The sequence below is a fragment of the Schistocerca nitens genome, chromosome 1, assembly GCF_023898315.1.
Source record: "Schistocerca nitens isolate TAMUIC-IGC-003100 chromosome 1, iqSchNite1.1, whole genome shotgun sequence".
In the NCBI taxonomy this organism is placed as follows: domain Eukaryota; kingdom Metazoa; phylum Arthropoda; class Insecta; order Orthoptera; family Acrididae; genus Schistocerca; species Schistocerca nitens.
In genome coordinates this window covers 469,473,686-469,498,919 of record NC_064614.1, presented here as the reverse complement: position 1 = coordinate 469,498,919, position 25,234 = coordinate 469,473,686, and the positions used below count along the sequence as shown (strand labels likewise).

The 25,234-nt window shown below is 37.6% G+C and overlaps 1 protein-coding gene across 2 annotated transcripts in view; it reads left to right on the top strand.

Annotated features, from left to right (window-relative positions):
* The window catches only part of LOC126251868 (circadian locomoter output cycles protein kaput), a 115,286-nt gene that overhangs the window by 60,591 nt on the left and 29,461 nt on the right, over window positions 1–25,234 (top strand). Inside the window, exons 12-13 of one of the 2 annotated variants that reach the window (XM_049952558.1) lie at window positions 814–968; window positions 7,632–7,840. In XM_049952558.1, coding sequence (XP_049808515.1) covers window positions 814–968; window positions 7,632–7,840 — 364 coding nt within the window. The remainder of the gene's footprint in view (window positions 1–813; window positions 969–7,631; window positions 7,841–25,234) is intronic. The other variant, XM_049952565.1, reaches the window with a different exon arrangement.

Sequence of the window (25,234 nt, the reverse complement as noted above, 5' to 3'; positions counted from 1 at the left end):
CAGATTTATATGTGTAGTAAATATTCTGTTGTTGGCCCAATAAATAATCAATTTATAATAATAATAATAATAATAATAATAATTTTATTATAGCTCAGTTGCCTCTTACAAGTCTTTCAATTCGATGTCACTTCAGTGACTTGCGTGTCCCTAGTCTACTCCAGTTAACCATCAGGGAAAGAGGACATACAGTTTAATGTGGAATCCGAACCACATGTCATTCTCGGTGATTCCTCATGTCATCAAGAGATGAAGGCTAGTATAAAATGCAGACTGCAAAATATGTCGTTTGACTGGTATTCAATCCCAGGACTTCTTGGTTTCCAGGCACACGCTTTACCACTAGACCATCAGGCCCGACAAACACTTTAAAAACTTCCTGCCATTCACTGTTTTTGACTCAGCTACAAAAATAAATGCACCATACTTCAAAACTAGTTACTAATCTGTCAGATTAGTAATTCAAGTACATATTGAAGTAAATATTTAACATATAATGTGCAAATCAAAATTTACCTGTTGTGTGCTTGGGTACTGAAGGCTAATAAGGAATAATTGGTCGTAAAACTGTGCAGCAGTCTATATTTCACAGTGTGTGTTTTTGTTTACAGTTTCAATTTCATTACATTTAAGGTAATTTATTTTTGAGGAGGAGCAAGAAATTTGCATGATGATGACAGGCACAAATAGGAAATCATAATGTAACAAAATCAAAAATTGCACCTCACAGGTATTGACTTATTTATAAGTTAACATGTTTCCTCATTCAGAAAAATTGGTCCAATATTAATTTTAACAAGTTTAATGTTATAGTTACATGGATGTAATGAAGCAAATGAGAAAGGACCCTGAAGAAGGTGAACGAAGCCAAGACAGTGAGATGGGTGCATGGGAATCTTCTGATAAACAAGTGGGTACTACATCACAAGGTAGCATCTCTTCTAGTGCCTGGACTTCTCGATCTTCAGGTATGTGTATTTTGGCAGTCATTTAATATTTTTATGACAAGAAGTGCATTCTGGTGTGTTGATCCTTTCTGGCTGTGATCAACAGCGCACTGGTCTTTGAAATAAACTTACAAACTTCCATAAAAAGATGTTCATTATAATTTTTTCCTTGTCACAAAGGGTTTAGTTGTGACCTTATTCTTTTGACCTCATGGTCCCTCCAAAAAGATAAAACTGTAATGGATGAAATGTCAAGATGATATTATTATGCAAAAGAAAGATGACCTCCAAAGATCAGTATAGCAGCTGAACAGAATATGCAAGAAATACAACTTTAAAATTTTTAGTAATAAAACAAAAATAATGACATTCTGGAAAAATATCTAGTAAGATCAAAAATTGTTTTGGATAATTCAGTTGTAGAACAAGTGTCTCAAATCTCTTATTTAGGCTATTGTGTAAGTTTTGATTTTGATACTGATATTGTAAATAAGATACACAAATTCCAAGCTGTCTGTGGTACCATTAGCAGATCATTGAGTAACAAAAATACCAAAAGAGACCATCACAAAAATCTATAAAGCATTGGTGGTGGTTCCTGTGTTATTAGATGAAAGCAAAAGCTGGATTACCACAAAATAAACAAATAAATGCAAACAGCAGATATGAGGTTCCTAAAAAAGATGAAGGGCTGCACGAGAAGAGGCATTATTATAAATGAATACATTAGAACAGAATTAAATATTTTGAACATGAATAAAAAAAATTGAAATATATTGTGAAAATTGGAGATGACATCTTGTTAGAATGCCAGGTCATGGAATTCCCCAGAGATACTGAACCATAAGCCAAACGGGAAAAGAGGTATTGGAATTTCTCAAGAAAGATGGGAATGATTCTGTTTAAGGATTCAGAACAGGCCATGGCCTAGTCACTGAAAGGATGATGATGATGATGAATATCAAATAGAATTGTCACCTAATGTCTTATTTAGTGACAGATAGGCAAGTAGCTTTGAGAAGGTAATGGTTAGGGCGAATGATTTCATTGCCATGCCCAAGATTGTGTGGTACCCCACTTAGTGAACAGGATGTACACTCATTTACAAACTGCTTATGAAGGCAAATAGTATCCTGTTGTGTGATTAAGAAGCTAAATTGAAATACCTTCATTGGAGAGTACTGCTATGTTCTTTGAACTTTACAAATTTTTCCCAGAGCACTTCAATAATTTGGCTCAATCAAATGTATGTCCAAAGGACAGCAGCACTATGATGACTCAGTAGAATAGTTCATACACAAGTTTTGGTGCACATGTCACTGTTATTTCTTGTAGAAGGGAATTAAAGAAACAGCTAATTTTATATATATTGAGACATTATGTGGAAGCATTGCTAATTTTATATAGATTGAGACATTGTGTGGCTTTAATTATATTTAATGAATCTGTAATAGAAGATGTAATTTCTTTTGATCTACAGTATAGTGATAAAAACTGGAATGGCTGGAGAGAGAGAGAGGAGAGGCAGATCACTACACCAAATGAACAAGCATAGAAAATCCATGTCGTGAAAACACTTATAGGAGAAGGAAAGATGTACCTAAAATGTGAAACTGTCATTGTTGACATGTTAATAGAATGAGAATATGGGAGAAACCCAAGAAAACATGAGCAGCTTACATAGGCATCAATATAATATCCGTAGTTCTACAAACTGCTTTTAGTCTAATACTGTACATTTAAAAGACAGTAATTTACAATGCAAATATTATACTGTAACTTCACTATTACCCTGTAGCTCCACTTATACTACTGTGATGCAGCAGTGAAATACGCCTTATGCTGTTAAAGAAAAGCAGACCATTCACTTTTAGGTGTTTTTTGGGAATCCAGGAGTATCACAAATTTAGGTTGTCTACTGTTCAGTACAATATCCACAGGTTATTCTACATTCTTGAAATAACTTATGCTGATGGAAAAGTCTTTGTGGAGAATACCGTTTGGTAATATAGACTCCCTGTAGATCTCGTATTTATTTCAATTTTTTTTCAATTGCCTCAGTTGCTTTGCCATGCAAAAAGAGGTGCTTTAGCAATGCCCAGAAATCACTTTTCCCAATTTCAGCAAAGAAGCGCACACAGAAATGAAATCGGTGCATAAGGAATGCCCTTTTAGTTGTTATCATTGTTTTTGTGAAACAGTTTAAAATCGTCTGCAGTAGTAATACTACAGGTAACCAATGAGACCTCTTATCACTGTTCAACAGCCTCCAAAGCCCTTGCAGTGATTTCTTTTTAAAGTGGGATGGTTTTCTATTACATCGTGTATGGGCTGTTTGACAATTTGGGATGTTGCATTGGGTTTTTTTCTAAAAATTATAGTAAGATATGACAAAAGTACCCATTTTATGCCTGCTAATGTTTTTACATTTGATATGCAGTGTGACAGAGCTATGTACTAGCAAAATATCATAAAGCTCACCATTAAGGAAGCAATGGTACAGCTTTATTTGTATATGAAGGTATGCAAGTGCATAAACAGATTCTGAAAATTGTTAAAGAAAACAGGCGAAGAAACGTAATTCAGAATTAAGTCAAATAAGCCATATAATATACACAGTAGGAATTAAAAGTAATGTCAAAATGAAAGTGGTGCAGTTCATACTGCAAAGTAGTAGAAATGAACTACAAGAATATGTTTGATGAAATACAAGATCGTTATTGTTTATTTTTTGAACACAACTTTGCTATTGTTATCTTTTTTACTTTATAGCGTGTTTCATTGCTGCCCCCCACCCTTCTGCAGTCCCCCAAACCACAACTCCCTGGCCATTGTGTTATTGTGTCTTCTTCATTGCCTCATTTGCGATTTACATAAATCCATAAATACATCATCCATGTCCTTCCTTCTGAGAGCATTTGAGCTCTTCCATCCAAATTTGCTGTTTGCAGATTCACTTTTTATGATTAGGTGAAATAGCTTTCCACTGTAACATAATTTAGTTTCTTGCTGTTCCCATGAATGTAATCCACCTTGTCTGTATCCTTCATTTATTTTATTTTATTTATTTATTTATTTTTTCAAATTACTTGTGAATCCATGTTTCTAAACTTTCATCTTTATTCTGCTGTGGTATTCTACCAATTAATTTATTTTGTTCTTCTCCATGTTAATGAAATCTGTCAGCTCATGATGCACGTGGTTGAAAGGTATATGACTGAAATGTTAAGAGAAGAACAAAGCTTTCTGCAGCTGCAAACCAAAATTTAATTGACCATCTGTACAAGAGTTCATTTCTTTCACTTGTATACAGTGTGTTCATTTTAGACAGTGAAATATCTTGAAAACTATACACTGAATAAAAAAAAAGTTATAATTCCAATTATACCACACTTGATCCCACTCCACCATTTGCATGGCTGGTGGAGACAGCTTCGAAGTATTCAATGGAAACCCCACTTTTATTGCACATTATGATGCTATGGCAATATCTACATACATTTTGTCTGAATCATTTTCTTCATTTTGCCACAAATGGCACTGCAATTGAAGGAATAGAAATGGGTACACGATCATAATTTGACATGCTACTCAATGGTCCTTGAATATCTAGTGGCACAAAGGAGCGCATGTCCATGCTTCAAAAGTAGGACAATCCATTATTTCATAACTTCTAATTGGAAACCTCATTTGCAGTGTTGCATTTCTCTGACATATCGAACAGGGGACCACGCATTGCACCACTGTGAACATGGCTCGAGGTGAATGCTGCTCTACTTTTCCATTTAGAGTTTAGCATTCAAACATAGTACGGCCAACTTCAGTACAATTAGTGATCCATTTTTCAAATGACCGTACTCAGTACAGAAGCATATCTCCAGAAATGTCAGCACAGGTGTTTCTGATGCAGTCGACCATGCCTTCATGGCCTGTTGGCGTTTGCTGGTACATCTTATCTTTTAAATACCCCCACAGAAAGAAATTCAGTGATGTCAAATCTGGTAACCTAGTGGGCAAATTAATAGGGCCATCTCTGCCAATCCACTGACCAGTGTAAACGTGGCCTGATACCTATGTGCTTCAGTTGTGTAATGCTCTGGACAACCATCATGCAGAAACGATATATTTTGTTGAAAGTACAGGGCAACATCTTGCACTAATACTGATTGTTCTCATTCCTGAAACATTAGATATTTATTCCCATTCAATATGCCATTGATAAAATATGAACCAATGAGTTTGTTCCCCATGATGCCACACCATATGTTAACTGACCAGGGATGTTGATGGTCAACTTGCCATAACCATCGGATATTGTGTATGCTCTAGTAATGCATGTTATGCTGATTAACACTACTATGGTTTGTGAATGTAGACTCGTTGGAAAATAGTACCTCAGCAAAGAATGTGAGGGTCGTTTGCATTTGTTGATGTCCCATTCACGAAACACTATGTCGTCACGGAAATCGGTGAGATGAAGTTCTTGATGCAGTGACACGTGATATGGATGATACTTATGACAATGCAGTATAATGACAATACTCCCTGCAGACATACTGGTATCATGGTGTAATTGCCGGATGCCTATCTGTGGGTTGTGGTGCACTGTCACTAGTACAACTATTTCATTAGCTTCCTCTGTAACACATTTGCTTTTTTTTCCTTTTGCCGGTCTGTATGCTCCCATCAGACATAAAGGCATTCTCAATCTTATAAAAGAACGAAAGAGAGCGAACTTTCTCTGGAAACCTCTTGGCATACAAGGCAACAGCAGCCTCACCATTTCTCCTCCATAAATAAGGATTATTTCAGTTTTTTCTTCTATGGTAGCAACATTCATCGTCCACTTGCATGTCTGTTCTTCGAATGATAGGTAGGTGTGCAGGTGATAAACACTGTGCAAGTATTGTAACATTGAGAGCTGCTATCTGTTCTATGTCTGCATGACGTGTGAGATCCAGTCACGTATACGTCATAGTTAGCTACACCGCCACAGTGGCACGTAGGGTAGTCTCTGTTTGATGTGTTAGAAGAATACAACTTTGCGAATGGGCTTTCCAATTAGAAGTTATGAAATACTGGCCTGTCCTACTCTAACAGCATGGAAACAGGTTTCCATGTGCCATTGGATATTCAAGGGCCATTGAGTAGCTTGTCATAAATTATGATTGTATACCCATTTCTGTTCCTCTGACTGCAGCTCCATCTGAAGAAATGAAGAAAATTCTTAGAGACAAAACATATGTAAATTTTGCTGTAGAATCATAATCTGCAATAGAAAACAGTGGTTCCCATTAAAGATTTCATAGTCTCCCATCACCACCACCACCACCACCACCACCACCACCACCACTACCACCCAACCACGGGGTGGCATGGCGGGTTGAGTGTGGTATCATTGGATGTCCCTTTCCGAAACAAACAAATGGGAATTACAACTTTTTTTGGTCCAATGTGTAGTTTTTGAGTATTTCAGAGTCTCCAGTTGAAATGAACATACCATATAGTGACCTTTATCTTGAATATTTAATGACAAACTTTTATTACATACCTTTTTACAGGTTATTGTATTTCTACACACTCCTTATTTTTTAAATTTCTACTCATGTCTTTAATGTTTTTACCTTCAGCTTCACTATAATTTTCCGAGATCTTACACCAGAGGATTTCTCTGTTGGGCAAGGCAAATTTTCTTTCATTATATAAATTTTGTGATGTTTCTTTGTAACATAATGTATTTCACAGCTGCGGACTTGTTTCTTCAGCAGATTGTTACTGGTGTTTCAGTTTATGGACTTGTCCATATTCTGTTACTGTAATTTTTTCATTTACTTAATAACTTTCCAATTCTTATGTCGTATTTTCATTTCTGTATCCAGTCTGTAGTGCAACTGTACTTGTTTTAATGCGGAAAGAAAGTTCTTGAAGTTAATGTGTTTTGCAGTCAACTTTTATTTTCTTCTCCACAAATGTGATTGGAATTCTGTAACCATGTCTTTAATGTGTTTGGAAAAGTAAAAGCAATATCTGTGTCAATCATTGTGAGAACTAATCAGTTTTAGAAGTGTTTGGACACAAAGAAATGTAATTGAGATGTCCTTTGAAAGAGATAGCTCTGCCACACAAAAACAAAAGTGAAGTACAGACAGTTTTCTGTACTGTTCATAAACATTGTTGTTTGTGCAATGGGGAAGAATTTTATTACTCAGTAGGCTGTAGCTGTCTCATTTAGAACAGATAATGCTAAAAATATTTTAGTCATCTGCTGTTTGATTGTGTGATCATATTTGCTGGTATCGTATAAAGAGAATTTTTTAAAAATAAACTATGTATAAAATAAACTCTATTATTTTACTGACTGTTCTGTGACTCATCTCATAACTCTGAATAATAACTGATTCATATCTGAGGAATGTATGATAAAATACTAGCCATTGCTCATAAAAAAAAGTGCACTGATCTCATTAATTTCTTTTCCACGCTAGTGGGAGTTTTGTAATGTTGATATTGGTCTCATTCTAGGGAACTAATTAAATGGAGGAAAGATAAATGGTGGTAACAATCTATAGATGTAAATTAATAGTTACTCCCATTTTTAACTTTTGTGGCATGGATTCCTCTCTCATCGGGCTACTCAATTACTATGTTAACTTGAATGCTTCAAAGTGTCTGCCTTACAAAAAGCAGGGAAAGTCTCTAGAGCAGAGACAAAATCGCCAGTGACACAGAAGCAGCATCAGTCTGGATGTACTACGAACACAGTTCCTTCTGCAGCTACTACTCCAGGTTCTGCTACACCTAGTCCTGGATCTGCATGTGATTCTGCTGTGGGTGTTGCAGCAACCAGCTCCTCTGCACAGGCAACATCATCAAGAAATTCACAACTTAGCACGGTACTATTAATTAAAAGCTGTGTACAATATATTATTGGTTGCAATCTCTCTCTCTCTCTCTCTCTACACACACACACACACACACACACACACACACACACACAAACAAACAAACAAAACTGTTCATGTTTCCGTTTTGCAGAAAATTAGATAATGTTTGTATTGCATGCAGATGGTTATCAGTGTAACTGTAACACTTACTCTAATTACTTTATTATTTATTTGAATATTCTGTGGATTATATTTACATTATTTTGGTGTGATGTGTAATATCACAGTTGATTTTCACCAGTGGATGCTGCCTTACTTTTCACTGACAATGTGAGTGAAGTGGTTTAGGTGTTCACATGAAGCAATAAGCTATTCTACCAGTGGCATAGTTACTGGTAGAGTACCACATTTGCGTGTTAAAGCTGAAAACGGCACACATTTCGTATCACTCACGATCCATGCAGCTCAGGCTCTTTTGCCTTTATGTGGTTGAGCACTCGTGGCCACTTGTGACACAACAGGCATGTGGCACCTGTCACACATCTAAGGAAACATGATGGTTAATTACATCACAATGCAACATTCTGTATAGTGGCAAGGAAAGGAAATGCATTGAGTCTGTGCAGTATACAAGCTACACAAGTATCTGTGTCAATAAGGCGAGATGGTATTAGTTATCTTCTGAGAGTCCCATCGAGCTGAGCCAAGTTTATTTGCACTCTCCCACTCCCTCTCCCCCTCCCTTGCACTCCTCATCAGAGTGAACACCACTTGGATTGGGCACATGCCTGCAGTGCTCTGTTTTAGACAGTAAATGTGTGCACCCTCCCAGAGAGTCCACATTGCCTTCTTTAGTAAAAACTGGTTGACTGGAATTAATTAATCTTAATAATATAATCTGTTCTGCCACCTTTTCAGCATGTGAACTAGCTGTGTGAATGTTTATCTTCAACATTTAGAAACAATTGGAGATGGTCTGAAATTTGTGTGAGATGTTCTACGCAAGGTTTTAGCACTAGACATGTCTCTCACCAAATTTTTTGGTCCTGGCAGGCTGGCATACTATGCACAGAGTTGTCAAAAAGAGGCCCTATATACTACATACTAGTTTCTGGGATACTGCATTCTTGAACTGTGTTGGAGCACGTTTGAAGTATTGGACTGAACGAACTTTGACAGTGTATTTGAAACATGGGGCTCACCCAGTTACTTCCATGACCACAGTTGCCACAAGAATTTTCGTGAAAACAAAATACCTTGGCCTGTAAAGACTTGATTGTTAAATTACTCTCAATACAGGGTGTATCATAATTAATGACGAAAACACATACAGTTGAAAGTACATGATACTAGAAGGAAAAAAGCTTCAGTAAACATAGGACCAAAAATGCACACCTTAAGAGCTATGAGCAATTTTTCATCTTCAATATTGTGAAGCAAATCTCTTCTACTGCAAGCTCTTTGCTTTCCACATTTTGGAAAGTAGTAGTATGGACCAAAATGAGAAAAAAGTACAGTAAACATTTGCTCTAAAATGCATACCTTAAAAGTTGTGAGCAATTGTTCATTAGAAGAGTCGTTTTTCCAAATAGCAAAGATGAGCATGTGCTCATAGTTCTTAAGGTATGCATTTTAGAGCACATGTTTATTCGACATTTTTTCCTTGTTTTGGCCCAAATTACCATTTCCCAAAATCTGGAAAGCAAAGAGCTCAGTAGAAAAGATTTTCTTCACAGTATCAAAGATGAAAAATTGCTCTTAGCTCTTAAGGTATGCATTTTCAACCCTACTGAGACTGTTTTGCTTCTAGTATTGTGTACTTTCAACTGTATGCATTTATGCCATTAATTTGATACACCCTGTATATGATTCATAAACTGCTGACAGAATAGCATGAATAGTTTTGAAAATAAAAAAATATATACTTACTGATAAAAGTAAAAGTTCTTGCACCAACAACTTTACGCCCCACAGAAAAAGTTGAAGACCTCTGGTGAGTTACAGAAATTATGGAAAGTAATTCACACTATAAGATAGTAATAGACAACTTTAACACTTTTGCCCCTGAGCTTTAATAAATAATCCCAGCTGAATAACATATCTGATTTTACTATAATTTCAGGTATAGTAACTCACAGAAACTCTTTGACATAATAATAAGAATTACATTAATTAAAAATACATTTTCAAATTTTAAATGATATTTAATGCCATACTCTTGAATTAACATGTACTTCTTTGAAGCAGTTGTTTATAACATTGTTTTTTCAATGAGAAAAAATTGTCAAAGTTATGTACACAGAATTTTTCAGAGAGCAACATGTTTCTTTTATGTAAAATGCGTAATAATGAAGCATAAATCTTGTCTTATGTACAGTAATGCTGTTTGGGAACATTTTATGAAACAATTTACTCCTTTGTGAGATAAATTTTGAAGCACTGTAGTTTGTATTATGTGACATTGTCGTCACTACAATGGTAGTTTGTATTTTTGTATCACAATTTTGTAGCCAGCTTCTTGCCTTTGTGAGAACACACTGGGCACAATTTGATAGTGTTCAGGTAGGAGAAAGAAATTTGTATTTTGTAGTTTACATGCACACAGTCAGTGGCCATTCAGCTTTTGTCATAGTTCACCATTGCGCGTAGTCATTCACACTCAGGTGTGATATTCAGGGGATAACACTACTGTATAACTGGAAGTGACTCAGTGTCTGCCTTTTTCTTCTGATGTACCACAAAGTCATATTTGAAAGTGAAATCACTTTGGAATCACATACTGAAAGCACTTTCAACAAAAATCCGAATAAAAAATGCAATTATTTTGTTCCAGATATTCTTTGCCTGAATCTCCATAATTTAATCTTGAACATTAGTTCACTTTATCCCCAGATTCATCTGGAACATTGTCTTCCCAAAAATCACAATTATTATCTTCAAAATCACGATGTAACTGTGCTTTTCCCTGGGCATAACATACCGCTACTTGTGTACCTAACAACATGAAGATGAGCACATAAAGAAATAAACAAGAGGGTAAAAATGGCTTGGCATTCATTTGGAAAACTAAATGCTATATTGTTCTCCTTTGAAAAGGCTAAGCCTTGTCTCTACAGCCACAGCTTCCTCTCTTCATCTCCATCTATCATTTTCTTACCTATGATCTTACCTTCAGACACATTTTGTAAAAGAATATTGTGTCTAATTAAGTGTCGAGTGAATTTTGTTTTGGCATGACTTATGACTTTCAGTAGCTTCTTCTATTTCTTGTTGAGCCATCTCACTCATTTTACTGTCAGTCCAGCTAGTTGTACGGAACTGACTGCTGCAGCCTTGAGGCGAGCTCTCCTATTTCTTTGATAAGTTTATTCAGCTACATTTATTTCTTTCAATGGCACTTGCTCCCAGTATTAAATTTATCTTTCCCTTCTTTTTCTGGTCTTCCTGTTTTTTCTGTGTGAAAATTTTGAAGAGTGACAAACAGAGGAGCCTCATCTCTCCTGCTGCTGGACCTTGGGATCTTACACCCATGATCATTAAAGATGGATGGATTATTAGATTCTGCCATGGTTGTTAAATATAGGGTATCAAACTGAACTTTCAATGTGCCAGTTCCCCTCTACTTTTCGCATCTTTATGCCATTGGCATTAGTGCCTCACCCATCTCCAAGGATAATTGCTGTATTCAGAAGTAACTTCCCAGTATGTCTTAAAGGAAAGGTTTATAACCAGAACTAAATTAAAGACATGAAACATGTCTGGTCAGATGGAGAATTATTTCCGCCTACACACTATCTTTTGTGTCAAAGGGCTTAAGTAAAAGTGTTACCGATTTTTGAAGTTCATTGACATCCTGTGTGTCTATGGCAACACACTTGTTGCATTACACTGTTAATGTTGTCTTAACTTCCAATAACTTGATTAAATTGCAGACAGAATTGTGCTTGGTGAAATGAAGAAACATTCTTAAGGGGAGGTTTACTATCTTTTGGTTCAAAAAATCGATTTTTTTGTTTAAATTGAATTTTTGATCCATAAAAGTGTTTAGAATCCACCCCTGAAACGGTTTTTCCGACTATGGAACGGAAATGTTCGTTGTTGAGCAAAAAAATGCACCTGCCTGAAATAGACCTTTTCCATTCACCAGTTTGTTTCTTTCGGAGGACGAGTTATTGTACCGGTGCTTGGGAGGAAACACACACAATTCAAATGAGAGTTTAAACACGTATGTCTGGAAGTTAGCCCAAAGCATTTGCATTCTGGTGCGAAGACTGTGGAGATGAGACTTTCCTGGCAGTGAGCAGCTTCATCGAAGGGTATTCAGCAATTCTGAAGACCATGACAACAATGGACATCACCCTGGGACTCTATTCGATGCAGTTTTCCAAGCATTCGGATGACCACCGGATTCAAGCGGCCAAAAACCGCTTGCCACCGGCCATACAAGCGGCTCTGGAGCAGCACAGGATGGCCCAGATTGTGCAGGACACCCTCTATGACGAAGAGGAAGGACTAGTTTATGGGCTCAGAATAGCAGATTGAATGTACATTGCATTTATATGTAGTCAATACTTCAAAAGCGTTTTTCTCGAAATGACATTTTTTTTACCGTGCAGTATGGTAACTTCAAATCTACTGAACTGATTGGCATGATTCTTTGTCTCTGATGAAGCTAAACAAATTGTCTAGGAGTTGTACCACTTTTATTCCGATCCATCAATTATAAATATTTTTATTTGGCTGACAAAGTTGAAAAATCGATGAAAAACCTTATTTTTTTCAAATGGCCGCCATTTTGTTTCCTATGGTCCAAATAACTTAAGCGAGATAAAACTCCTAAAGAATCTTATATACTTCGCTAACGTCAACTCAATTTCGATTTCAGACGAGCCGTCTGACCTGTGACATACTGCGCGTGGAGGTGTACATCGAAATTTTGTTTCGTTATAACGGCACTTCCGCCTTTACTCTTCAACATTCCCGGTCAAAAACATTCCAGTTTGTAGAGGAAATATCAATAAACATTTTGACCAAATTTGACATTGATATCTGTAAAACATCCTAAGAAAACAATTTTCAAAGAATGTGCTTTTTTTCGAGCCAAAGATAGTAAACCTCCCTTGAACATATGCTGGGTGCTGCTGGGAAGTTAAAATGTTTATTGAGCTCTTGCGTAATGCTGTGACTGCAATGTCTGATTGATTTGTGAGCTTGTTCAAGAATGCATGAAGCCCAGCTCACCATGTTACTGTTCTAATTTGAAGTTCAAAAAATTAGTTGTGGACAACTTTTCGAAGTCCACAAGTCTAAGCCGTCAAGTCTCCAAACACGATGCTGCAGTTCACAGTTGAAGTCCTGAAACTATACAGGATTTTTCCAGATCTAACACTGCTTTTCCATTGTAAGTTGAAGTCTATGAGGGCAACTGTTGAAGACTTACCTGGCTCACAAACTCCTGCAGAAATTCTATGAGTCACTTAACTTGTCACCTGAAAAATTTTAAGCACTTTAATCATGACTGACATGCCACGCATAAGCACACACACAATCATCTCTGATCTCACTAAGTGAAGTCACCAAGGCCAACATAGCTGCTACCCTAACATCGACTCAATCTGTCATTACAAAACCCATTCGATTTCACATACTGTACGTATTACTATAAAAGCTGCCTGTCTAAACACTACATGTATTGTGCTTGCATGCTGATTTCCATGAGCTTTTAAAAATTGATAGTTTCATGTATTTTTATCAGAAAATCTAGCATAATGTCTTTACTGGTTGCACATGAAACTTAAGGAATAAAAATTACATTAAACTTATCACTATCATAAGCATTACACATGAAATAAGGCAAGAATTTCACCAGCTTTTTTGTGGTGGTGTTAGTTGCTTGCTAGAGCCCTTGGTTTTGGGTTAATTAAATCTTATTCAGAGAAATGGTCAGATTAGCATTATTTACCATTGACTGTTTTAAATCTAATGAGAATCAAACCTCTGCAAATGCACTATGTGATCAAAAGTACCCGGACACCTCCCAAAACATACGTTTTTCATATTAGGTGCATGTGCTGCCACCTACTGTCAGGTACTCCATATCAGCAACATCAGTAGTCATCAGACATCGTGAGAGAGCAGAATGAGGCCCTCCGCGGAACTCACAGACTTCGAACATGGTCAAATTATTGGGTGTCACATCATACATCTGTACGCATGATTTCCACACTCCTAAATATCCCTAGGTCCACTGTTGCCGATGTGATAGTGAAGTGGAAATGTGAAGGGACACGTGCAGCACAAAAGCATACAGGCCGAACTCATCTCTTGACTGACAGAGGCCGCCGACAGTTGAAGAGGGTCGTAATGTGTAATAGTCAGGCATCTGTCCAGACCATCACACAGGAATTCCAAACTGCATCAGGATTCACTGCAAGTACTATGACAGTTACGCGGGAGTTGAGAAAACTTGAATTTTATGGTCGAGTGGGTGCTCATAAGCAACTCATCACGCCGATAAATGCCAAACGACGCCTTGCTTGGTGCAAGGAGCATAAACATTGGACAATTGAACAGTCAAAAAACATTGTGTGGAGTGACAAATCACGGTACACAATGTTACGATCTGATGGCAGGGTGTGGGTATGCTGAATGCCTGGTGAACGTCATCTGCCAGCATGTGTAGTGCCAACAGTAAAATTCAGAGGCGATGATGTTATGGTGCAGTCGTGTTTATCATGGAGGGGGCTTTCATTCCTCTGAATGCCTGGTGAATGTCATCTGCCAGCATGTGTAGTGCCAACAGTAAAATTCAGAGGCGATGATGTTATGGTGCGGTCGTGTTTATCATGGAGGGGGCTTTCACCCCTCGTCATTGTGTGTGGCACTATCATAGCACAGGCCTACATTGATGGTTTAAGCACCTTCTTGCTTCCCACTTTTGAAGAGCAATTTGGGGGTGGCGATTGCATCTTTCAACCGAGTAAGCACCTGTTCATAATGCACAGCCTGTGGCTTACACGAAAACAACATCCGTGTGATGGACTGGCCTGCACAGAGTTCTGACCCGAATCCTATAGAACACCTTTGGGATGTTTTGGAACAACACCTTCTTGCCAGGCCTCACTGACTGACATCGATACCTCTCCTTGGTGCAGCACTCTGTGATGAATGGGCTGCCATTCCCTGAGAAACCTTCCACCACCTGATTGAATATATACGTGCAAAAGTGGAAGCTGCCATCAAGGCTAAGGGTGGGCCAACACTATATTGAATTCCAGCATTACCAATGGAGAGCGCCAGGCAGGTGTCCAGATACTTTCGATCACAGATTGTGATCTACTACACAGCTCTACAAAATAAAATTTTTTTTTCGTTGCCAGGGAAGTTTGAATGAAAATGGGATATTGTTATGATACTCATTCCGAGTATATTTGTACTTTTTCCAAATTGGCTCTGGTTTTTGAGATATAGGTTATTTGTGGAAATGAGAGTTTCATGTGGATAATATCGACTGCAGGGTCCATATATGGTGTAATGTATTTGCTACCTGTTTTTTAATTAGTGATATTGTACTATCTTTATGAAACAATTGTGCTCAGGGAGTGCATCTGTGTGGTTGAGGATTACATCATGCAAACATCACACTGTCAGCATGTGTTCAGTCCTGTTGTGCGGTGCGTGTGTTGAAGATATTGAGGGTTGTGCAGATTTGAATTCGGCGGTACTCGACATTCATTTGTTGGCCGAGGTAATCCCCGCAACAGCCGATAGGTAGCGTTCAGTGTAAACAAGAAAAATGGCGATGGTCGAAAGTCACACACATGTGCAGTGCAGCTTCAAGGAGATAGAACCTTTTCATCGTGACGTAGCAAATAAGAGGTGAGTATTCATTTCACACAAAACAATTAACATCAGTTAACAATTAATGATGTTTGTTGGATGTGATTGACATGCAAATACAAGAAAGTTCTGCATAATATGTAGTATTTGTGCAATTTTGTTTTAGGAAAACATGAGTTCTTCACGCCGTCTTTGCGTGAACCATCCAGATGAGTTCTGCTACATTTGTGGTGAATACGTTCTTCAAAAGAACAGGAAGAATATCACTCCTTTTGTGAAGGAAGCGTATCTGGCATATTTCGGAATTAAACTTGGAGATCAAGACAAGGCGTGGGCACCCCATAAAGTTTGTAAATGCTGTGTGGAGTGCTTACGGCAGTGGACAAAACGAAAAAGGAGAAGCTTAAATTTCGGAGTGCCTATGGTATGGCGAGAGCAGAAGAACCATACAGATGATTGCTATTTTTGCATTGTTAATGTGAAAGGTTTTAATAGGTTCAAAAAACGAACGTGGGAATATCCCGATTTGGAGTCAGCAAGAAGACCGGTGGTGCACAGCAACGATGTTCCTGTACCAACCTTCACAACATTACCCACGCTAACATCATCAGATGACGATGTGCACGGCGAGGAATGTACAAGTAGTGGTTCGGAATACGAAGGATGTGAGACACAACCCCAGCAGTTCGACCAGAAGGAGCTCAGTGACTTGATACGAGAACTCAATCTTTCAAAGCAAGCATCAGAACTCTTAGCATCCAGGCTTAAGGAAAAGAACTGTCTTCATCCAAGTGTTAAAATAACAGCTTACCGGACGAGAGAAGAAAACCTTCTTCCATACTTCAACCAAGAAGAGGTTATAGTGTATTGCAGCAATATACCTGGACTTTTACTTGAATTGGGGCTGCCGGAATATAGGCCAGAGGACTGGCGTCTCTTCATAGACAGTTCCACTAGAAGTTTAAAATGTGTTCTCCTACACAATGGCAATCGTTACGCATCTATTCCAATTGCCCATTCAACAAAACTTTGTGAAGCATATGCTAACATCAAGATGGTTCTGCAGAAAATTCAGTATATGCAGCACCAGTGGTTGATTTGTGTTGATTTGAAAATGGTGAACTTCTTGCTTGGACAACAAAGTGGATACACAAAGCACCCATGTTTTATCTGCATGTGGGATAGTAGGGCAAAGCACGAACATTGGAAGCAGAAAACATGGCCTCCAAGGGAACATATGGCTGTTGGTGAAGCAAACATCATTAACTCTTTGATGCACAGATTTTATGTTTAATTAATTTTTTAATAAAACATGCATTTTCTATGTCTGGTGGGGTTGCTAATAAAGGAAAACATGAATTAAAATTTTTTATTGTATTGATTTTGGTTTTAGATGGTGGTATATATAATATACCACCATGCCACTTAGGGCCGTACCTAAAGTTTTTGAGATATCTTGGTTTGTGCTTGTAACTCACCTTTAAATTCTACTCTAAGCAGTAATAATTAGTATAATTAATGTAAAATAATTTTATTTCTGGCAATTGGTCATTTACAATACAAAATCAAATTACAAACCTTACAAATAAAATATGTTTCTTATTCCTTTTTGTGAAAATCTTGAAAGCACCTTTTTGTTTTGCTAAGGCACAAAGGCACTTTGCATTCAGCGCACATCCAGAAAGTGCGCACTTGCTTCTTTTTTGTACTGCATTTCGCACAACGTCTGGCGGTAGTACGCTCTGGCTGGTGGGATGAATTGTCGAGACGCTGGCGTGAGGAAACATATGGCTTGTTTTTCTTTACGTGGACTTGACTCTCATGAAGTCTAGATGGCCTCAATGGTGTTTTCTGGGTTACTAAGCTTTGCAGGATACTCATCCTGAAGACTTTGGCAGTCATTTTTTCTCTATCGCCTAGTTCCTTCCAAATTATATAGCTGTTGACGATACTGACATCAAGCAGGTGAAAGAATATTCGGTGCCACCACTTTTTACTTCTCCGGCTTATTTCATATGATTTTTTCAGTTGGTCGAACTTGTCGACATTGTTCATGTGTGCATTGTAATCCATCACTGCTTGAGGACAAGGTAGCTCTATGCGTGAACCATCTCTTTCACGGCGAGTCACTGTAGTAACTTCAGGACTGTGAAAATTTGAAAGGAGATGAACAGCTCTCTTATCTTTCCACTTCAAGTAGAGGATGCCACAGTTGCTGACCCTCCAGTCAAATTCACCTCTGCTTAATTCTTTGTCTGTTTTTAATTTGGGTAAATGTTTCCTTGTTGGTTGAACTGTCCCACAGGCATATATGTTTCTCTGCTGTAAACCAGCCAACAAGTTATAGCTATTGAAATAGTTGTCGAAATAAAGATAATGGCCTTTATTTACGAGTTCAGAGGACAAACTCAGCACTACATGCTCCCCAAGGCCTGTTTGCACTGTGTCACCTACTTTTCCGGTGTAAATATCAAATTTCAAGTTGTAAGAGGTCTTGTCACACAGCATCCACACTTTGTAACCACGCTTTATGGGTTTATCTCTCATGTATTGTTTCATACTGTTGCGGCCTTTGAATTTGATCATTGACTCATCAATTGCTAGGTGTTTGCTGGGTTGGTAACACTTGGAAAAAGATTCAGATAGTATCTTGATCACTGGTCGCAGCTTGTACAGTTTGTCATAACCTGGGTGTCCTTTTTCTGGATGCAATGTGTTATCATTCAGATGAATGTTCCTCAGTAACCATCCAAACCGATTTACTGCCATCAGAGATGCAATATAACGATCATGAAGTTCTGGGGCACTAGACCAGTAGTCTCTGTATGCTGGCATACGCTTTATACCCATCAAAATGTTGATTCCCAGGAAAGTTCGTATTTCATTGTCAGTTGTTGGAGTGAAAGACTTGCCAGATTGCGTCGCATATAAATTTGTTTGGAAAACGATTAGCTCAACTAGCTCTTTTGGAAATATTTTTTCGAATATATCGATAGGTTCTGGATCATCAATGTCCCTAATAAAAGCACTTGGTCCTGATTCACTGTCGAACTGCATTCCTGAGGTAGCATTGAATTGTTGTCCCCAAGTTGGCGCTGTGTCAGCAGCGCGTTTTGGCGGAGTGGACTCACTTTCTTCCTCGCTCTCTGAAACTTCGCCTTCAGACGACACAATAGCCTCCGCAACAATGCTTGCTTCATAATCAGATTCGTCATCTGTGGTGTCAACAGTGGAATCCTCGTCTGATGGAATTTCACACAATAATCGTTCGATTTCTTCATCTCGTAAGCCTCTTCTTGACATTTTCATTTTCAAACAACAGCCTGAATCCAAGTAAAGAATACGTAAGCAAAACAAAATGGAGAAAGAGCTAAAATAAGTCACAACACAATTAAAAACTAAACTTTGTAGCGGAGGATTTCGAATTTTATACTAGGAAACGAAATGCAATAGAATACTGCTACATGCACGGTGGTACAAATAATATACCACCAAAATAAATTGTATATAAATAACGGAAGATTGTGCATATGAATGTATACATGGGTTCATACCGTAGCTGTGACGTCCAAGATATGGAAAAAACACAGGCGCAACAAGAAATTCGTTATAAACCACTATTCACACGCAAAAACCATGCACAACTCAGCACGCAGCTTTCACAGTTGTAATCTATGCAATTCTTGGCGGGAACTGATTCCTTATAGGCAGTGAGTGCCATCTGTCTGATAAGTAGAGAACTAGGTGAGCATATTAGAGTGGTGGTCGTGCAGTTAAACCACTGTGCAAAGAGCCAAGAAAATTTTCAAAAGGTGGTATACTATGTATACCACCGTGCTCCAAAGAGTTAATGAACCTCTGGTTAGTAGGGACAAGATTGTTCTTCCACCATTACATATTAAGTTAGGACTAATGAAGCAATTCACCAAAGCTTTAGACAGAAATGGTAATTGCTTCACATACATCTGCAATACGTTCCCTGGACTCAGTAGTAAAAAACTTAAGGCAGGAATATTTGATGGTCCTCAAATTCGCAGGCTCATCAACGATACCAATTTTACAAGTGTCATGACTGTCACTGAAGCATCGGCCTGGAACAGTTTTGTCGCTGTTGTAAAATGTTTTTTGGGCAATCATAAAGCTCCCAATTACGAGGAACTGGTCAAAAACATGCTCACTAACTTTCAAAACTTAGGAGCTAACATGAGCATAAAATTGCACTTCCTTCACAGCCACTTGGATCGATTTCCTCGTAATCTAGGTGATTTCAGTGAGGAACAAGGAGAGCGGTTCCATCAAGATATGAAAGGAATAGAGGAAAGATATAAAGGAAGATGGGACAGGCATATGATGGCAGATTATTGCTCGAATCTGCAACGTGACTGTTCTGAAGAGACCTATAAAAGGAAAGCGTGCAGGAAGCGGTTCGTCATGGACGGAAAATGATATACTTATAGAGAAACTTTTCAATTATGTTTTATACGTGGACAAATGCCTATCAGGTTTTCATAGAAGCTATTTATAAAGATTATTTTCTTTTTTCATTGTAGTTTGTAGCGCTCGAGTTCAGTATTAGCAATTTTTTCTAATTTTTTGAATAAATCATGGATTATCTCAAAAACTAGAGCCAAACTGCATAAATGGTTGCTATATTCGTCCTCAGCACCACTAATCCATCCTAAAGCCACTCAAATATCCTTGGCAAGAAAATGAGTGTTGACCAGTGCTATTTAATATTACCACTGCACAAATCTTATTGCAATTTACTTTGCATTAGAATGCATTTTTTAACTCTTAGAATGAACATTGTCTCTCATAACTCATTTTGTCCTATGTTAATAGAAATTCTGAAGCCGTTTCGTAATAGTGCTGTTTGTGCACTATCTGTATGTACTGTGTTTTTTAAGGTGACTTAAGGTGTTTAGATGTTATTAATTTTCAAAGGAATTAAATATTTTCGTATTTATTTCACAGCCATACCTGTATATTCATGTATTGTCATCTGATATTAATTTATAAGTAAGTTATGGATGATTGTCAGCTTCATTCATAAATTTCTGAGCAATGTCTACGCAACGTCGTTTTTGATCGAAATGAAACAAGTATGGAACGAACTTTGCTGCCACTTGTTTCTTGCCAATAAAATCCAAAACAATTGCTTGGTGTCAGCCAGAGGATATGCCAGCATGCAACCTCTATGTTGGTCCAGGCCTTATCGTTGTATGGTCAATAAGGAATACTACTTACAAGTTATGCACCGTTTGCATGAAGCAGAATTGTACCAAACCAGTTGTGGAAATTGCACACGATAATGCTCCTGCTCACACTTTAATGCTTCTTCATGACTTTTTGCTTAAAAACAAAACCTTTGTGTTGCGTTCACCGGACAAGGCCCCTTACAACTTCTTTCTATTCCTGAGGCTGAAGAGAACCATGAAAGGACATATTTTGCCATCATTGATGAGACAAAAACAGAATCGCTGAAGGAGATGAACAGAATAATGAAAAGTGAGTTCCAGAAGGTCTTCCAAGATTGGAAAAAGTGGAGAATTGCTTTGAAGAAAACATCATTGGTGTTGATCAATAAATAAAGGTTCTTTAAGAAAAACAAAAATTCCCATTACTTTTTTATCATACTTCGTATTAGATCTAATGTCAGCAAATAGAAATACTCTCTTTCACAGTGTCCACACTGAATCTGGTATCACTTAACAGTCGATTGGGATAATTACAGCTTTGTAAGTGGTGAGAGTAACAAGACATCTTGCAAAATAATACGAAATACTTTCTCTTATAGCAACTTGTAACAAATAGCTCAGAAGACCACTAATGATGGAAATATACAAATGTTTTGGTGATTTGTGGATTTTCCAGAACCATTTTCTCACTGCTTCTACGTCATCGTCAGTAACTGATGTGCTAGAGTGTCCAGGGAGGTTGTCATCTTCAACATCTTCTCAGTCATCTTTGGAACATTTATACCACTAGTAAACTTTTGTCTTACTCGTAGTAGATTCGTCAGAAGCCACAGTCAACACTTTGAATGTGGTGCTGCACTTTATTCCATTTGTCAAGCAAAATTTAATGCAAATACTTTGGTCCAACTTTCTGGAAATAAAAATTTACCGAGAACTCAAACACTTACAACCTTTTTGACTGTCAACAATAAACTAAACACAGCACATCAGACAATTGACACATAAACATTTTGACTATCATGATGAAAACAAACATGCAACACAAATGCAGCAGACAGCAATCTTGATTGCTACACACAAAAATGTTCTTCATTGTCTTGAAAGTGGTGTGTTTACTTCAATCAGCAATGCATTGGCCCTGGTCAATGTAATATCCTTTGTAATTGTGTGCAAGGCTTCATACTGCATAGTATCGAGTTTCTGGAGTGTGCTGTCTGGTGCTAATCCATATCGTGTGTCCACAATCAAATGAGTCCTTATTAGGCTTCATTGTAGAGTCACAACTGTTTATCAATTGGAAACCTACTATACTCCGTTGTACCTCATAATATCGCAGCAAGCTTAATCAAATCTGATAACAATGTGTCTGAGATGATATTTCCATTTGTTCTTATTATTTATTATGACTCCAAGGTATTTTGTTGTTTTAGCAGTTGGGAAGTTATACTGTCGCAGCTGCATTGTTTGGCTGCTTAAAGTTCTGTGTGTAGTTAAGATCATCACTGTCGACTTACTACATGTAATACAAGGCCTCTGTCTATGCATGAGTCATGGGTAAGTCTAATGTCTGTATTCATTTTTTGTTGACAAGACTGTAAATTTTTGTCTTCTGCCTTTGTAGACATTTCAGCTTTATATTGTACTGTTTGGATACCACTGTGAAAATATTCTTGAAAGTTTGTGTTACATGGGATGAACAGTAAAGTAGCCAAGACTGATTCTTGTGGATGTCCTCTTTTAATTTATATGGCCCCAACATATTTCTGCTTTGCAGTATGGTTACTTTCCAACTTCTCAGAACCGTGTACAATGTTGTTCTCAAATGATTTTGGGAATTTTAAGTTTTCCCATTCTTTCCCCCAAGATTGATATAAGGAAGTTTTCATTTGCTTTTTGGTTAAGTATATGCATGCAACTAACTTGTATTAAGTTCTAGAAAAGTTAGTTTTTCATCAATGAGTAGCTGTAACTGGATTTCAGTCTCTTTCCAAAAGAAATTTCTGATCTTGTAAGACTTTCTAGTTCTCACACCACCATCCTGAATGCCACTTAATAATCCTTTGCATTAGCATTGTCAAGCAGGGTAGTCAGTCTTAGTCTTTTCTCATTTTGTTAATGGAGATGGCATGGTATATTTTCATTACATCTGTTTTGAGTCTTCAAGGCAATAGATTATTAATAAAGATTTAGCAACAATAGTTTCCTTTTTTGTGATGTATAATTGGTGCCAGGTGCTGTATTCTTCTCTTGGGATAATGCAGTTGTCAGTTCTTCCATAAAAAGGGTTGCCTATATGTGTTGTTGTCATGCATTATGGTAATATTTAACATATTGTGATAGAAAAGGATCGCAGCTATGTGGGGCAAGAGGATGAGAAGGTTGTGATATATTTGTTCCTGGGCTACAGAGTTATGAAGTGGTCCTCTGTGGTCTTCATATATCACACATTGCTGCCATTGTGGCTGGTTGTGTTGTACAGCAAAAGGTGGATGTTGTTCTGGCAATTTTGCCACCGAAGTTTCCTTTCCTGTCATCTTTGTCATTAGCTTTATGGTGTGAGCTAATTGCTGTGAGCTGCAGGTGGCAGTGCTGAAGTTTCCATTAAAATGGTGGTGGCTTGGTAAGGGCAGAAATTCTTTGTCCTGTCTCTCTATTTTGGGTAAGGGGTAAGTACATTCATGTAAGTTCTGTTTTCAAGTGAAGCTACTGATACCCAGAAAGTAATAATGTTAAGAGCCTTAAATTTATTTATTTAGTTGTGTTTTATATATGCTGGACAAATTTTTAATATGGCATTTGGATCACAGGTGCGATAATTAGAAACTGTGACTGGTTTCTCCATAAGTGTTGCTTTTGTGAGGACATCTGCAATACTCACATCCTGTGATCTGTGGCTTCGTTTGGTACTGTGTCCAATCCTCAAATAATTATAGAATTGTAAAATAGATGGTGTATAGACTTCGATTGGATAGTCAATTCAATGAGTATAACTGAGCTGTGGTAGCTCCTGGGGTCTGAAAGTGAAACTTTCTTCATAGGATTTCATTTCATTTAGCAATTATTCTGCTGTTGTAGCTGTTCCTACATTGTCTATGATGCTATGTCTAACAGTAAATAATTCTGAAGCACAATCTCCAGATTTGCTTTGCTAAAACAAATTTTGGACAAAGGCATTTGTAGTTATTCCTGAGAAAATTTCAAATTGTCATGCAATTCCCCCCCTCCCCTCCTGGTGCCTTCTGGCCTCCTGTAAATTTTGTGCCTGAATAACGACTCACATTCTCAATTAACAAGCTTGCCAAAACGCATTGGGAGCTTGCCTGCGGTCTTGTCTTTTTTTTCTACAAATAAAATGAAATGCCGTTTGTTGGCACTGGGAACACTTAAACATTGTTGAGGTGAGGTGTCATCTTCTTAAGTGGCATTGATATGTAACAGTCTCTCAGTTTTATCTTGTCAATTATCGGGCTTTTCCTGTGCAGTGTTGTTTTGTTGTCTTTCAGCGATTTGTTGTGACAGCTCTCCAATATGTGACATGATGATCACATTAACAATCATTTTAATTGTAAATATTGTTCCAGCTACTGCTCCACAGGCTCATTCTGAATGTTTTATTTTGAATTCATTAACTATTCTGTTTTCTTTGTAAAACCTGTGCCGTGAGTTGCCTGTTGGGGAAACCATTTAAAAGATGATCTTCTTTCCTTTTGATTGCAGTCCATAGATGGGTTGGTAGGATATCTTGTCCTACATTTCTCCCTGTCTCCTACAGGTCTCTTCAGTTCATAATTCATTGTTAATTTTAGACCTTTTGTTGTCTGCCTCATACACTGAAGCCTCGACCTTCTTCGTACATACTCTGTATTGGCATTTTTTCTTCTGCAGTTTTCACTTTAAAAGGACAGTGTCTATCTATGTGTCCAGTGGAGTTACTTACCTTTCTCCAAAGCTAGTTCACCAGAGAACTAAAATGTTAATGGTATATTAAATCTATCTATAGTAAAATGCTTAATCTGTTCAATGTTTGGTCAGCTTCATCTTTTGCAGAGGCCTGTAAAGTCCTGTCACTCTGTCTGATTTTATTGGTGTAATTTCACTATAGCAAACCATTGATTCATTTATCTTTATTTTTACCCTCCTCTGTGAATGAGCACGTATTACGCAGTACTTCATTTTTTGCTACCAAATACATTGAGTCACAAACTATCACACATGCCTGTCTAAAATTAACAGTTGTTACTTGTTGGTTGCTTCTTTGGAGTGCTGTTATCTTACTACTATGCTTCTTCTTCCCTCCTCTCGCTCCCCATCAACCCCCGTGTGCGGTGTAATCACATATGCTTTAACTACATGTGTTCCATAAAAG